Source organism: Ursus maritimus, unplaced genomic scaffold (genome assembly GCF_017311325.1).
Source record: "Ursus maritimus isolate PB19 unplaced genomic scaffold, ASM1731132v1 scaffold_2, whole genome shotgun sequence".
Classification (NCBI taxonomy): Eukaryota; Metazoa; Chordata; class Mammalia; order Carnivora; family Ursidae; genus Ursus; species Ursus maritimus.
The window spans coordinates 64,476,792-64,493,963 of record NW_024424452.1 but is presented as its reverse complement, the minus strand read 5'-3'; the positions used below and the strand labels follow the sequence as shown (position 1 = coordinate 64,493,963).

The 17,172-nt window shown below is 42.6% G+C and overlaps 1 protein-coding gene across 1 annotated transcript in view; it reads right to left on the bottom strand.

Annotated features, from left to right (window-relative positions):
• Nucleotides 1-15,708, bottom strand: part of EXO1 (exonuclease 1) — a 33,842-nt gene extending 18,134 nt beyond the window's left edge. Inside the window, exons 1-8 of the mRNA XM_008694705.2 lie at nucleotides 15,359-15,708; nucleotides 14,288-14,461; nucleotides 11,689-11,808; nucleotides 8,447-8,570; nucleotides 7,333-7,470; nucleotides 6,210-6,422; nucleotides 4,759-4,946; nucleotides 3,997-4,093 (exon numbers count right to left, since the gene is read on the bottom strand). Of these exons, the coding sequence (XP_008692927.1) occupies nucleotides 3,997-4,093; nucleotides 4,759-4,946; nucleotides 6,210-6,422; nucleotides 7,333-7,470; nucleotides 8,447-8,570; nucleotides 11,689-11,808; nucleotides 14,288-14,448 (1,041 nt within the window). The 5' untranslated portion in view covers nucleotides 14,449-14,461; nucleotides 15,359-15,708. The remainder of the gene's footprint in view (nucleotides 1-3,996; nucleotides 4,094-4,758; nucleotides 4,947-6,209; nucleotides 6,423-7,332; nucleotides 7,471-8,446; nucleotides 8,571-11,688; nucleotides 11,809-14,287; nucleotides 14,462-15,358) is intronic.
• Between the last annotated feature and the right edge of the window lie 1,464 nt (nucleotides 15,709-17,172).

The following is a 17,172-nucleotide window of genomic DNA, read 5'->3' as shown; positions in this document are numbered from 1 at the left end:
CAATTAGTTTAATAATGATCTGGCAATAAGCCTCTTAATAGTCACTTACCCTTTATACAGAACCTGATCATTAAAACCATAAAACCGTATATTTACAGTAAACAGCCATCCTATCTCTAAAGTGTGGTTGAATTTAAACCAAAACGATTTAATTTATTTTTATTTTTTAAAAGATTATTTATTTGAGAGAGAAAGAAAGAGAGAGGGAAAAGCGAGAACACAGAGGAAAAGGAGGGAGAGGGAGAAGCAGACTCCCCACTGAGCAGAGAGCCTGATGTGGGGCTTGATCCCAGAACCCTGAGATCATGACCTGAGCCGAAGGCAGACGCGTACCTGACTGAGCCACCCGGGTGCCCCCAAAATGATCTAATTTAAAACTCTAGTTTCCATGTGACCCATACTTGGTGTCATCTGTAGTGGACAATACGGACAAACAGAAAGCTACCTGGATCTACACTGAGTCTTGAATAAAACTTTCTCTGAGAAAGAGACTTATTGCCAGAAAGCGCTGGTATGCAATCATTCTTAATGCTAATATAAGCTATTCACAATGACAGCATGTTGTAATATGTGATCTATTAAGAGGATAGCAATGATGCTCTAATAGAGCAGAGAGGCAAAGGGAAAAATTAACTAAGGCATAAAAAAATGCTGGTACTTAGGGCACGAATTCCACTCGACAAAAATCCCACCTAAACTTGGAATCTAATCGAAGCCTCTCAAAGAAAGGATAAAAATAAATAAAACAAGGTGACATTATTCAGGATACTTTGCTTTCAAAATTAACAAGGAAGGTTATTCAGAATAATTGAGTGAATGGTTATGAAAAACAGCTTAAGCATAATAATAACTCATGGCATTAGATCCCATTGATAGTTTTACTGAAAAAAAAAAAAGAGAGAGAAACAGGCAAGTAGAAAGCCAGCCTGGGAGGACAAATTTTAGATAAACAAAAAGAATGAATTAGTTTGGTACAATTAATGGTTCCTACAGAAATTTCTCTGCAAAAGGATGGTGCTCTTAGTGAGCCACTACATTCTCGTCAATGTCTGGACATATTCAACACAAGCAACTATTTTAGAGTTTCTGAGACAAAAGAATAACTTAAGAATCATTCCTGATGAAATTATAATAATAGCAGTAATTCAAATGTGTAAAGAAGCCTGCGGAGTAAACACTTTTCAGTCCCCTTCCTTTGATTACCATCTCCCTAAAACAATAAGCAGATAAACTCGATCTGCAATAAAACTGGGAGATAGCTGTATGGTCCAAACCAAAGTGAAGACAGAGTACAGACAGAGAAATTTTAAGAACTTAACAGAAGAGAGATCAAGCCCACGTGTCTGCAGAAAAGAATCCCAAAGGGGAGTCAATTTCACCTATACAAACTTGAGAAAAGCTCAGGGATTTAAGGCACCAGGTACCATGCAGGCCGCATATGGGGGAGGGCTAAGAAGGGGATTATTTGACCCCTGGCCCTTATCTTCCACCTGACCTTACAGTCAACTCATCTACCTGCCTTCAGAACCAGAGCAACTGGTCAGGTGAAACCCAGAAACAGCAGGCACTTCAGAAGATGGGAAAATCCATTTGTCTGAAGACAGAGGTCAAATGAAAGGCCCACCCAACTGTCCTTCCCTAACCTGTTCTCAAAATACAAACTGCCACATATACATGTGCTAAGTAGAGACTGGAGGATCCCTTTCTGGAAAAATGGAACTGTGCAGAGAAAACAAAATCAAGCCAGCTTATTGGTAACCAGATCACCAAAGAGTAAAGGCCAAGATTAGAAGCCCCAGTCCTTCACACATCTTCTCCAGCTGCTCGGTGTCTCTCTCAAATAGGAACAGCTAGACAAGAAGCTTCAGATGTTTGAAGAAAGTCTCTACCACGAAAGAGAAAAGGGCAAAATAACAATTCAGAGCAAACAGAATGCAGAGAAGGGCAGAAAATGTGCAAGAAATTATAACTGATATTTTCAGAGATCCATTACAATCTTTTTTTTTAAGATTTTATTTATTTATTTGTCAGAGAGAGAGTACAAGCAGAGGAGCAGCAGGCAGAGGGAAAGGGAGAAGCACACTTCCCGCTGAGCAGGGAGCCTGATGCAGGGCTCTATCCCAGCACCCCTGGGATCATGACCTGAGCCAAAGGCAGACGCTTAACCGACTGAGCCACGCAGGCGCCCCCATGACACAGAATTTTAAAGAAAGCACCCTGACATAAGAAAATGATAGTAGAAAAAATTTAACAGAATTTTCAGCAGTGACAGAAATGTTCTGTTCTGTCCAATATGGTTAGCCACTCGCAACGTGGCCAATGTAAAGAAGTAATTTAAAAATTATTCAATGTGAATTAATTTAAACAGCAGCAGGTAGCTACGCGCTACTATACTGAGTAGTACAAAGTTGGAAGACAAGCATCTCCACACGAATGAGAGAGAAAGTCAAAGACTGGGAAATCTCACATCTAAGTAAGAGCAGTTCTAGAAAAGGAAATAAAAGAGGAAAGAACAACCTGAGTTAAGGTTTACATGATTTGAGCTGATGAGCATAAGGTTCTTGCCCCCTTTTTCATGGAGCCTAGAATACATCTCTGTTACAGAACTTTCCACATCTGTATATATACAAACACATCTCCCTCTCCCTAGGCAATGAGCACCTGAGGAAGAATTATATTTTATTTTTTTTTATATTCCAGAACACTCACTAACCTATGCTTGTTATAGCGAGTAATAAATGCTCAGTCAAGAACTGAACTAGCGAGCAAGCGTAGAAAGACCCGAATTAGACTGGAAGCTAAGAGAAAGAAGAAACTGTCACTCAGAACTAAAAGAAGCAAAAGGACTTAGCAATGAAAGAGATGTCCACTTTTATTTCCAAGTTTTCTATTCTGAGAATGAAAGAGATCATGTAACTGATATCATTCCTTCAACAAAAAAAACGTGGTAAATACAATATAGCAGTGAAGCTCATAAAGCACTGTCTTTATGAAAATTATATCCTGCTGGGAAGAATCACAAAGTAAACTACAGAGACATAACTTAGGCAGTAGTAAGGGCTAAAAAGGAGAAATGTCACTAAGGAAAGCTGTTAAGGAATTCTTTGGACTATGGATAGATTTAAGGTTATAGGAAATCATATTTGTAAAGATCCAAGAAACATTTAGAATTATGCAGCTGTTACTAGACTGGACATTAGGTTAAAGATGTGAGAGTTATCTGCATAAACAAGATAATGTCATCAGAACTTACTTAAGGAATAAATATGAACAGAAAAGAGAACAATGTGGGAAAGGAGAGAATGGTGGGGGAGTGTGTCAGAAGGGATATACACAACTGGGGAAAAGTGAATAGGAAAGGGCTCAGAGACACAGCGCTGGGGTGTTCCGTTAATATTTGTGCCATGCTCGTGAATGCGTGAGAAAACAGCATTTACTTCCAATGGTAGCGTTTCTAGGTTTGAACCTTCAACTATGCCAAATGTCCGAGGCGAATGGGGTGGGACGAGAAGAAAGGCATCAAATGCTTGTAGATTCAGGCGAAATGTTCATGTCTAAAGGTCTGGCGATATATCACTTGGTTGCTTTTTAATTTAAGGAAATTAACCAATATATCTATGTTCTAAGACAGACAATTTCTCCATCATTAAGTTGTTTTAAACCCACCCTCTGCACAGTGCTGGGATATAGAGATGCTCAGAAGATGTTTACTAAATGAAGATTTGCCTTTAGTCACAGTGCCTGGGTGTCTGGGTGTCTGAGTTGGTGAAGTGTCTGCCTTCAGCTCAGGTCATGATCCCAGGGCTCTGGGATCGAGCCCCCCCTCCGGCTCCCTGATCAGCAGGGAATCTGCTTCTCCCTCTCTCTCTGCTCATGCTCTCTCTCTCAAATAAATAAAAATAACAATCTTTCAGTCAGAGTTCCTGCGATGTAACTAAAATGTGCTCTCTAAAGGTGAAGTCATTAAAAAAAAGAAGTAAGTCCTTAAGATGTTACCGCAGCAGTGTCTGGATTGTAGTCATCAATCTGTTCCAAAGTGTTTATATCTTTATTTCCAAGGGCTATCTGGAGAGCTATGGAATCATCAAAATACCTTGGTTGGTAAGATTAAGGAAAAAACGCCATTATTAACAACTGAATGACAATGTAATAAGACCAAAGGGTGTACTCTAATGTCACAGAAACTCTTCAGGCTTAGGACCTCAGCAGATCCTCCTTACTTTCTACACTTGGCATGACTGAAACCACAGGTGTCATTTACTAGGTTCTATTCGTCACTGCAGGAGCTGGCTGTCTTTGGAAGCAAAACCCTTCCAAGGGAGACGGAGAGGGAGACCTGGCCACCGGCCACGTGACTCTCGGCTACGAATCAGCCTGCGTGCGGGCAGCCGGGGGCTATGAGCAGGACATGCTCAGCCGGTGTGCTCACACGTCCACAATGCCCCTCCTAGGAAGTGGCACTTGCTGGCCGAGAAGTGCCACCTTGGGAATGTGCAGCTTAAGTGACTGAGTCAGTACGTGTTTCTGTCAAGGCCACCTAAGTAATGAGCACGTTATAGTGGATGAGCCACAGGTTTATCAGCAAAAAGGGGCTCTGAATTTTCACCAGCATGCTCATTAAAATGAACAAAACATAGGACTCAGTATAAAAGAGAAAACAAAAAACAATCTGCAGGCTTTTACTGAACGCCTTGCCAAGAATATCACCATAAACACATGGAAGTGCAAAATTCTACTATTCTGGTTCAAAAAGGATACTGCCCAGCGTAGCTTAGTGTTTCAGGATCAATGTCATCTTCGTAGGCATTCAGAGGGATGAGTTTCCTTCTGATGGGATCAAAAACCAGCTGATAAAGGAAGGTATTGTTGGCTCTGATAAATCCTTCGATGTAATCCTCTGGGACTGTTATATTCATCTTAAGATAGTGTCCAATTTTCTTGATAACCTAATGATGGATGTAAAAATATTTACTAGTTATCTGCAAATACAGAATAGGGAGTATCGCCAAGATCAACTGGTTCACATTAGAGGCTGAGGAGAGACAGAAAATCAACTGATTTTATCTGCATTGAAAGCCTCTACCATCAAACACACCCACGTCGTATCACTAAAATCTGTCTTTGTAACAGTATTTTCTTCGATTTTTCTATTACTAACCCAATGAACAAGTCAGTTACACATCCAGTTTATATTCCCAGGTGTGACATTAAGACACCGTCCTCGCCCTCGAAGTCCCTTCCATCCAAAACCCAAAATACGAGCATACAAAACCCGAGAATTAAAAATGAAGTCGACATTCTAACTTCTGTTAGAGTCATGGATGATTAAAGCTGGTAACACACTCACGGACAAAGAAGGGCAGGGCCACAGAGTGGAAGCCGGTGGCCCTGGAGTCACCAGCTGCTCTGTGCACGCAGCTCCCTTCCCAGCCCCACCACCACACCGCCGGAGGACTACCCGAGGGGAGTGGGGCTGCGGTGGCGACATGAGCTGCTTCAACAGATGCTATTTTTTTTTTCTTTTTTTAAGGTAAAGATATCAGAGAAGCGATAGAGCGATGATGCAGGTGTCTCAGTTTTGGGGGGACACAGGACACGTGATACTGCGTCAGAGGAAGTAGGCAGAAGAACCCAACTGTCCTCTATCAAGCCATGGGAAAGGGATTTACATCAATGTGCAATTCCTGTCATAACTTTCACGTTTTCAGAAGACACGGCTATTTTTCATTAAAACATACTATATGTGCTAACATGTAATGAATTTTTTATTAGCTTTAAATTAACAAATATTTTATCTTTGAATTTGATTCAGTAAATATCAACAGCTATACCCCATTTAACAAAAATTACAGCCACCAAGAACTTTAAAGAGGGTAAAGGGATCCTGAGACCAAAAAACTTGGGAGCCACCACTACAGAGAACAGGACAGAAACTGAAAGATTATACATTTTAACATTAATTCTATTTAGAACATTTTGCCCTTAAATCTCTTTACATTAGTCTTCATTTAAAAAATTTTGCCAATTGCTTAAAGCAGGTCCATCAGTTGCCAAAAGCAAAATTCTAGTGTTTTAGTCATCTTGTCCTTTTGGTAACACAGTATGGCTACTGACAGGATAGAATATTTAAAATTCATATTCTGAAGGTTTACCCATAATGTACGAAACGCTCCGGAAACCAAACGGGACTCTGGGCGACTTCCTCTTACCTTCACGATGTCTGGATTACTGGCCAGCCTTAGCACTTTGCAGGCCTTTGCTAAGCCGATCCCACGCAGTGAGGAGAGGTAGTCGCAGCCCGACAGGATGCACATGTAGCGGAACTTCTCCTCCGTGAACACGTCCCCGAGCTGTCTGCACGTGCCCAGCCGCGCCTGGTCAATTTCTAGTCCATTTCCAAACTGGTCCATTTTTAAAATCACCTTCAAAAGGAAGGGAAATTGTTAATGCCCATAAGGGTCATTTTAATTTTTCATTATCTAATCAATCCACTGTGATATTTCCAAGAATTCTTTCTTGTTCTTCACCATCACACTGAGAGAGAGGAGAGATAGGCAGGCCAGTTAATTACTGTGAAACCTGCAAATAACCTGAAGCACAGACGATGACAGATCAGGTCGTGCACCAGGATGTCCTTGTTCTGACTCTGGGAGAAGGATGCCCTTTCTGCACTTCGTGCCTCCCACTGACATCCAGGGCTGTCATGGAGATCAAACAGCAATAATCCTTTTTCTTATTCTTAAAGGAATACATTTTCATCATGGAAAATCTGGAGAACATGGAAATTCAGGAAGAAAACAGAAGTTGCCTGACATCTCTCATCTATGACTGTTACCCAGCATTAACCCTTTGACAGATCCTCTAGTCATCTATGAAATAAATAGATGATATAAGCAACATTGGCAGTAACAAAAGTGAGATCTTGTAGTTTCGTATCTTAATTCTCCCCTTATTATATCATGATAAAATTTTCCATTAAACAGTTTTATAAATAACTGCAAAGCATCCAGTTGGATAAATTATTTATCTCACCTTATTGAAAAATGTAAAGCATATAAATTATACCAAAATTAAGAATAGTAAGTCTACGCCCTATTGAATTTGGATAAAAGAACAACGAAACTTTCTAACCTAAAGGGCTTATTCTGAAAAAGTGTCCAGATTACACAAATGTCAAGCAGCAAAACTGCTCTTTTCATTTAAATTAAAATAATTATTAGCATTGTAAGTAGATATTACCTGCAGGTATTAAATAATGATTCCTGGAGAGGAAAAACCTTATTTCCAACTGCACAGAAAAGCAGCATATGGTAGTTGACTACAGTCAAGTACCTTTTTACAGCCAAAAGCGAGGAGGTCCGAGTCCTCTGTGACTATGGCCTGTACGATACCGGCTTTGTTGAGATAGGCCAACTGCGCATCTGCTTCATACGGAGCCACGAGACAATCTACTCCCTGCGACCGAGCAGCCTGCCAGAGAAGGTCACGGTCAATCTGCAGCACAGCGTCCAGAAAGCACTCGACGACCTCCAATCTCATTACTAGCCGCAACACATACATGCTCGTGTTATTTTCAGAAATCACTTCCTTCGGGGTAGGTTTTTCTACCTTTAGTCTTGGCATATATTGAACTAATCATATAGCCACAAAGCCTTCTTTTTTAAAAAATCAATTTATAGGAGAAAATACTGCTGTATATTCAGAAGGAGAGAAACAACTACAAGCCAGAAAACTTAATTATTTCAAATTGCAGAAAGCTTGCATCCTAAGAACAGGTACGCTCCAAAGGCATATAACCCATCTGTTTGGAGCTCTGAATGTATTTTCCCATAAAAATAACATGCTTTCTTTTCAGACTACAAAAGTCTACCTGACACTGTTTTGATAAAACTACAGAATTTAATCACTATACTTATTTTCCCAGGTTTACGAAGCCGTTTGAACAGAGGCCTGAAGAAGGGGATCTGAGGGCTGCGGCTGCCAGCCGTGGAAGATCTACGGTGCGAAGAAGCTTCTAGGCAGAAGCAGGTTGAGGAGACCAGGGGTCCAAGAGGTCCTGAGCCAGGGAGGCTGGTTCAACAGATCCCAGGGCCGTCAAGAGTGGAGGTGGTAAGTGCTGACGACTACACGGCATCGGGGTGAGACTGGCCCTCCAGGAACCATCCCTTCCATCTCTATGGAACAAGGTGCCCACCGAGCTCAGTCACTTACGTAGGAAGGGAGAGTATCCCTTAGTCCCAGGATTTCTCCCTTGGAGGCTGTTGGGACTCGTCTCCTGTGCTGAAAGATACTGCCCCGTTCTCCCTGAGACCTGCCCCTTCCTGAGGTTAGGCTAGAGTAATTTCCCTCCCTTCACCTTCTTGCGCTCCCATCAGTAAATGACTCATAACTAGCTTTGATGAACTTAGCCACTTGTTACTTTGACTTTATTTCTCACTTGGCTTACTTTAATAACTTTGTGGGCCATCGCATGTGTGATATTGATAGAGCGGGTAAAACATTCTCTGGCTTCTGAGACTTTGCCCTCACGAAGAAGCTGCTTTCCCTTAAGAAGATTGGCTTGTCGTCTTCTGCAAGGGGAAAAAAAATCAAGAGGCTGACTCAAGAAACCATAATAAAACGGTAATTCAAGAAATTTTCCTTTGGGGGAAAAAAGAAGTTTGACTCATCTGATAGTGTTTACCAGGTCCCTGAGAACATGAGCCAGATCTTTTGGGCTTCTAGGTAAAAGGAACACAAGTGATTTATAACGCATGCACACATAAGCTTATCCTTAGACTTCCAGAGCAATGCTTTATGTAAAAAAAAAAAAAAAATGGAGTAACTAAGACACTTAAGAAAACCTGAGTCAAGGCTTTCACACCATCGAAACTAACTTTCAAGCGTAAAGATGCACCTTTATCGACATATGAAGAACTTGAGAAATACCGTTTCTGTCAGCTTGTGGGATCTACTAGAGAACAAATTTCAGAAAAAAACAAAATAACATCTGCATAACAACTGTCTGTAACAAGCAAATATGTGGTAATTTGTAGAACCAATACTAAATACGGTTAAACAGGGAGACAGTGACCGTACACATTCTAACAATACAGAACTGCTATTTTTAAAATGAGAAAAGAGAGAGCATATGCAAAGGAAGGAAGAAATTTTAACTTCTCAATAATCGTACTGGTAGTGGTAGTATCAGTATTTTACTCTGAATCTACTGTTGAGTGTAATAAAATACTTATACTTATTTTGGGATAAGACAAATGAGTGATTATAAGATACTATGACGTCATTCCTCCTGTGCCCTTGAAAGTAAGGATTCTCAGTATGGAAGAAAGGAGATAAAGATGCGTTACAGAAGAAGTAGAAACCCTGTAGTCGTGAGTCTGAACTGGGCATCAGTCAGAACTCGTGAGGTTTTGGGGCGCCTGGGTGGCACAGCGGTTAAGCTTCTGCCTTCGGCTCAGGGCGTGATCCCGCCGTTATGGGATCGAGCCTCACATCAGGCTCTTCTGCTATAAGCCTGCTTCTTCCTCTCCCACTCCCCCTGCTTGTGTTCCCTCTCTCGTTGGCTGTCTCTATCACTGTCAAATAAATAAATAAAATCTTTAAAAAAAAAAAAAAACTCGTGAGGTTTTGATCTTTAAGTAAATGTTCACACACACACACACACACAAATTCCCTAGTTCCACTTTTAGACTGGGCTCCACAGATGAAGAGACTTGTAGAAAAGGATTTTAAGTGTCTCTCCCACTGCTACAGTGGCACAGGGAAAGCTGGTCCTACAAAGACAAAAAGAGTTCACGGTCAGAGACAGACAGCTGTAACTTTTTTATTTTTTAAGCTGTTTTTGAGCTTAGCAAGAGAAAGTGAGTAAGTATCTGCAATTAGAATTAAGAACATGGTGTGGGGTCCCCAGGTGGGAACTGGTTTGGATCAGTCCCTTAGCCAACTAGTTTGGACTGTCACCTATCCTTTTAGAACTAACCTAGAAACTACTAATTTTTTATAGTAAGAGTATATTTAGTAAACTGTACATTATTTGTAATAGTGGGCTCAGACAATTTCAGTTACTCCTTTGTAAATAAACTTTATAAAGTTCTGGCTTTAAGATTCAGAGAACTCCAACCTGAAACTGATATCACACTGTATGTTAACTATACTGGAATTAAAAAAAAAGAAGAAGAGCCCTCCAAGTCAGCTATATTGAAAAACCTAGATCTGAAAAACTCTAACCTGATTCTAGGCCCAGAGAGAGCAAAACCAGGAAAGCAGCCTCCTAACAGAATGCTCCCTCAGCGAGGCTTACTGCTACCTGGGTGTGACTCCCACTACCTTTCACAACTAAGCCCAGTGGTCGTTCCTATACAAAACACTGACACCTGGACCTAAGAACAAATACAGGATGAATGAGGTGGCATAGCTGCTTTATTAAAATACGGAAATCCCTTCTAAGGTCTGTTGCTATAAAATAACTAGAATCTGTTAAATATGAATAAAATTTCTAGGGTAACTATTAAAAGAAGAGAAACAGAATGCATCATTTTTCAACTAGAAACAAGAGGCAATATAATTAGGGTAGAAAAACAATCAATTCAGAAGTCAAGCAAGGTAGGAGTTACCAAAAACAAAACAAAACAAAACAAAACAAAACCACAAAACACGAAAAACCAAAGAGAGAGAGAGAGAGAGAGAGAGAAGACAAATGTAAAATACTAAGAGAAATAATGTATTAAAATATATTAGTAATTAATGGTCAATGTAAAAGGAATAAACTCTCCATTTAACGATTTTTCAAAAAGTGGCAAAGATCGACAGAATGGATATAAACAAACAAACAAACAAAACATGGGGTGTCTGGGTGGCTCAGTTGGTTAAGTGGTTGACTCTTGATTTTTGGCTCAGGATTTTGAGATCCAGCCATGCGCAGGTGGGCTCCCCACTCAGCGGGGAGTCTGCTCTGGATTCTCTCTCTCCTTCTGCCCCTCTCCCCACTCAAGCACAAGTGTTCTCTCAAATAAATAAATCTTAAAACACACACACACACACACACACACACACACACACACACACACACGGTTATGTGTTCTTTATAAGAGGAAAACCTAAAAACCAATGATGTAGTAAAGCTAAAGGTGAACAAATAAAAAAAAAAGTAGAAACATAGAAGAAAGTTATGGGTATGCTAATATTAGACAGAATAGACTTTAGGAAAAAAAAGCATAGCTAGAGATTAAAAGAGTCACTACATATTCTTTCAATTTACCACAAAAATGTAACTTTTTCTAAACTTGAATGCAACCAATAAAATCACTTCAAAATAAACAAAACAAAAAGTGGACAAGAACTGTAAGGTAAATGACAAATCCACTACCAAATTGTAACATACTTTTCTTAGTAATTTATGAATAGGTAGACACACACACAAAAAAAACCAGACAAAAAACAAAACAGTAAAGATACAGATTTGAGCACCATAATCACTAAGCTTGACTTACTGGACAGATACGCAATCTTCTTAATAACTGGAGAATACACATTCCTTTCCAGCGCACAAGAAACATTTAAAGAAATTTGTTCAAGTGCTAGGCTATAAAGCAAGGCTCAACAAACTAAAATTTAAGAAAACTGGTATACAGACTACAGCATCAGACTTTAATGCAATTAAATTAGAGAGTCAATAGAGAATCAACTTACTCTCTTCTAGACTTTTCCACTTCCTTTTTAGAAGGTAAAGTACATCCATCAAATACGAGAATAGGCTTGACCCCGTGAGAGAGTAACATATTTACAAATCTCATACAAAATCCTACGTACCTACGAAAATAAAGGAAAATGCGTTTAGTGCAGCATCTTGTAAGGTGATAGTTTTGCTCTTCTGACAACCAGTGAGATTATGAAAAGAGAAGGTTTTTACTATTTTTTTTGAAGCAAATGTTTTCACAGGAAATGGAAACTCTAATTTAGACTTGGGTTCAAATCCTGCCTTGGATCCTAACGGTCTATAGGACAGTTGATGAGTATTTGACACAGCAAACCCTGCTTTTCTCATCTGCAGATGAGAAGACTTCGACATCCCTTCCAGTTCTAATATTTTGTGGTTCCAAATCATGCCTTTTTCCCTCTATTTTTTTTTTTGCTTTGAAAAATTTCAAATCTACTGAAAATTTGAAAGAATAGTACGATAAATATCCTCCAACAATACCATTACCACACCCAAGATATTTAAAAGCAGTAAAATATCATCTAATATACAGTCTATATTAAACTTTGTCCAATTGTCCCGGTATTTCTCGTAACCAGTGGTGTGCTAGTAAAGGTTTAACAACTAGTTCTGGGGGAAGGGGTGCCTGCTCCGTGGCATTTGTCAATCTCCCTGACACGAATATACTACAATGGTGAATACACTACCAATGCGGGGTCAGCACATGCTGAACTGGGAGAAGACGGCACATAGCGAACTGGGAGGAGGACTTGGCTGCAGCACAACATTGCTACATTACCCGCCCCCCCCCCCAAACAGTCTAGGATCCAAACAAGAATCATGTATTGCATTTAGTTTTGTTATTCTCGCAAGACAATTAACAACAAGAGCCACATTACAACTTCCATCATTTATAAAGAAAAGGATATTTTAACTAAAGAACAGAAATTGACATATTATTAAAGGATAATCTTTTAAATCACATATCTTAATGAAAAACTATGTGGTCCTTCTTTTTATTGTGAACCAGTGACAACAGACATGCATTGGTCTACAGAACACTGACTTTGTACTAATTCTGGGCCTACTAATGAAGTATCATAAAAAATAGGGGAAAGCAAATATAAAATCATAATAAATCTTAAAGAAAATTCACATATTAAAATTTTAACCAGACAGAATACAAACATTGGACACCTGTTGCAGAAATCTTTACAAGTCAGCTTATTAAATCTATTTGGTTCCTTATAACGGCCATAAAGGCTTATCATACACTTACCCCAATTTTCTGAACTTTTCTGGTTAATATCCCCATCCAAAAGTGGATAAGAAAGGAAAAATAAACTCTATCAAATATGACTTATTAGCTGTTGTGAGAAAAAAAAAAATTAAAGTCCACAATACTTTGTAGAAAGTCCTGAAACTTTTTAGTTCAATAAATTATCTACACGGCAGGTCTGTGGAGTTCAGCAGTGGCATCTTTTTTTTTTTTTTTTTTAAAGATTTTATTTCTCTATTTGACAGAGAGAGAGGCAGCAAGAGAGGGAACACAAGCAGGGGGAGTGGGAGAGGGAGAAGCAGGCTTCCAGCTGAGCAGGGAGCCCGATGCGGGGCTTGATCCCAGGATCACGCCCTGAGCCGAAGGCAGACGCTTAACGACTGCGCCACCCAGGCACCCCAGCAGTGGCATCTTTAAAAAAGGATATTTTCTAAATTTTGGACAAGTCTTCCAATTAGTCAAAAATCTCAGAATCCCCAAGAATTACAAAAAACTAGAGAACTATTGAAGAACTATTCAAAGAAACACTGCAGGTAGAATGAAAAACTTATAGTCTTCAGCTACACCTGCTGCTATTCAAATTCAGTGGCAAAAAAGAAATGGCCTTCAAAAAAAAAAAAAGAGAGAAAAATGATCCCAGCAGATGGAGTGGCAGCAGGGCCCTGGCTCCTTCAGATCCTACATGTACTGTTCCGGCTCACTTTTGGTCAAATTAACTTGATAAGCATGAAAGCCCTAAACATTCACCATTCAATGAAGACTTCCCCTGTTAATATGCATTAACACAGTTTACCTATTTTTCACTGTGATTAAGTAAGTCATATCAAGATCCGGGAGCCTTTCCTCTAGGAGATAAATTACATATTGCAAAAAAGAAAATTCATAATGGTGATCAAATCGCTCCGGAAAATCTCTGTTCCGAAATTATACTTGCTTCTTTTTCTAATGTTTCCATGTAAAAAAATAGAGAAGATTTTAGTCCATGGAACATGCCTCAAATGAGGTCATAGTTATGACTGGATCTCAGCAAGGCCCACCACTCTGGGCCCCAAGTAAAGTAGAAGTAAAAAGCCTTGCTTTGAAACAACTGCTTTGTTTTGCAGACAGGGCTCAGTTTCTTAGGTAAAGAATAAAGGACACAGTGTTTGGTTTTTGTTTATTGGTGTCTTGATACAACATCACAGAACGTAGTCGCTCCTGATCGGGCAATCTTCTCAGTCTCACTTCTTGATAAACCTGGCATTGAATGAAAATGATCCCAATATAGGTCTGATTCTTAGTTGGCAAAGAATTAACACAAGGTCCAAACTTACTTATCAGTAGGTTCACCTTTGGCTAGTTTCTCAGCACAAGCAATAGCTCCTTTGTGAAGCCAACAATATGTATCCACAGCCACTGCCTGTCCTTTATACTTCCTCACGTGGATGGGTTCAGAAGCGTCTTTGATAAACTGCAGTAATCCATGTATCCCCATAGTGCCAAGCTAACTATGGGACATAAGAGGAAAAAGGAAAAACAGCAATATTTAGAGCAAAATACATTTCCTCAAAAGTTTTAGAAAAATAAAAAAAAAGAGCTTGGAAACTGATATAGCAACTGAGCTTAAGTATTTGAGAATCACTGCTCTTTAATACTTTCACTGGGCTCCTCTCTGCCAAGAATCAGTCTAGAATATTTACATTAATCACCAACTCTAACGTCACTTGATAGTTCCGTAACGTCTATTCTTTCCAAAGTGCTTTCCCACTTGGAATCATAATGTGTGTTCCAAGCCTAGGCACCAGGAGGTGCTGAAAGAGCATGAATCTCTCTCTCTCCAAAAAGGCATTGTTAAGATATACCCCCTTCCGCTCAGCGAGAAGCCCCTAAATCCCTTCTATACAGATATTCTGGAGCGGACTCAGAACTTTCTGAAGCAGTACAGTTGACCCTTGAACAAGAAGGGGGGTTATTTGCACCCACCCCCCACCCAGTCGAAAATCCACGTATGATTTTGACTCTCCCAAAACTTAACTACTAGTAGCCAGAAGCCTTACCAATTACATAAACTTGGTTAACACATAGTTTGTATGTTATATGCATACTGTATTCTTAAAGTAAGCTAGAGAGAAGAAAATGGTATTAAGAAAATCACAAGGAAAATACATTTCCCGTACTGTACTGCATTTATTGAAAAAAATCCGTGAATAGGTGGACCCTCACAGTTCCAACCCCTTGGTTCAAGGGTCAGCTCTAGCACTCACCCCCCACCCCCACTCCTCAAGATAAAAAGTAAAAGCAGTGGGGCTGAACAGCTGCTTAGCATTTCATAACATAAACCTCCCCCAGCAAACATTAAGTGTGGGGGGAAAGGAAGAAAGAACAGGGTAAGAAGTCAGCCTCACCTTGATACTGTATCAAAGCTCTGAGCTCCAGGACAGCAGTGCAGTCACCGGTTTGGAGCCGGCTGGGGGATTCTGACTCTTCACTAAGGCAGGTAATTTGGACGCAGGTGTTCCTCAAGCCACAGTCTGAGAAAGGCAATTAGCCTACCTCTCAGATAACGCCTCTAAAGGGAGTTTTCTCCCCCTTTGAGGGAAACGGAGGTCGTACGCATTTTGCGAAACCCGTCTCTTCTAAGCTAGGTAAATTCGCTCCCCTAAACGTCTCCTCGTAGCGGAGTGGGAATGACCGCGGGCCGCAGGGCCGGCATCATCTCAGGGCGCCCGCCTGCCACACGCGAGGTACGACCACACCGGCGACCTCACCGCTTCACTCCTGTCTACGGGCCGTGCACGAGGGGCCCGCAAGCCCATTCCAGAAGACACGCTTCCCTTCGCCTGCAAGACATCACGAAGAAATTCACTTTTCCACATGCAGGAGCCGGGACGGCATGTGAAAACGGGGCTGCTGACTGGGGCGGCAGCCCTGCAGGAGTGCGGCGGGCGACCGTCCCTGCGCTCAGGGCGGCCTCGGCCCCGTCTACACGCGACCAGCGCTCGGGATCCGCGGCCGGGGCGGGAAGACCGCGCCCGACCCCCTCCTCCCGGTCCTGCACGACCGGAGTCCCGGGAGGACGCCACCCCCGGCCACGCACAGCCCGCTCCGCTCCCTTCCCGGGAAGGGCTCTCCCCGTCCGTTTCAGGGCAGGTGTGCGGAGGTCCGACGCCTGCTCCCGACGCCCCAACTCACCTGGGACCGAGCGCCCAAGACAGGCGGCGCGGAACACCCGGAGCCGGGTGGCAACCGCGTCCCGGGGGTTTTCAATTTGCGCGGGAGAGCCTGAGGTCCCGCCCCAGCGGAAGTGACACCAGCGCGCCCGCCCGCGGCGCCCGCCCCGCTTCTCGCGGCCTCCGCTTCCGGGACCCAGGACCCGAGTCCCGCTCCTCGCCGGACGCCATGGTGGCCACGGCCCTGCGACCCCGGCCGCCGCTGCCGGCCTGGGCCCTGCGCGGCCTTCCGAAGGCGCGGGCGGCGCTCGAGCCGCTGGCTCACGGGAAACGGCTCCCGGAAGTTGGTCGTGTTCGCCCTCGCGGGGGCTGCTGGGACTTGTAGTTCTCCGCTGACGGCGGCCTGCCGTTGGGGCTGCGGTCGTTTCAGGAGCGCCATCGCGTGTTTGTGTGCGGGTTTTTAAAACCTGAAAGAGATCACTGCTGCGAATTAGTCCCCTAGTCCCTGTGGTGTGCGGCTGACCCTAAGGCTCTTCAGACAGCCCTGCGTGGCGCGCTGCAGGGAGACAGAAGATGCGGCTTGAGTTACAGTAGTCTTTGGACCCTTGCTGGAGCCTTCAGGACGGCAGAGAGGGGCGGTCAGGAAGTAGTTCGACTGGGACCGGACGGGGTCGCGCCGGGACCGCACTCTGCCCACGCGGCGGCCGTGAGCCCTCCTCTGCACGGGGCTCACCTTCGGCCTAGAAAGGCTTGAACAAAACACCAGCGTAGTCCCTAACAGCCCGAGGCCGCTTCCCCAGGATGACCTTGGGCGCATTCAGGGGAACCTCAGGCTGCGTAGAGGTTACCGTTTACACCTGATGGCCGGTCTCCGCGGTCTGTAGGAGGGTCGGAGCCCGACTTGGGCAGCCGCTGGTTCGCACGCCCAGCTGACACTGCTCCCTGCCTGGTTCTGTCATTTCACCCGCCTGCCTCCGCGGAGCCTCATTCCGTCCCTCCCGGCCCCCCAGTCTTTCTCGAAAACAGCCCTCCCCCTGCCCCCCCCCCCC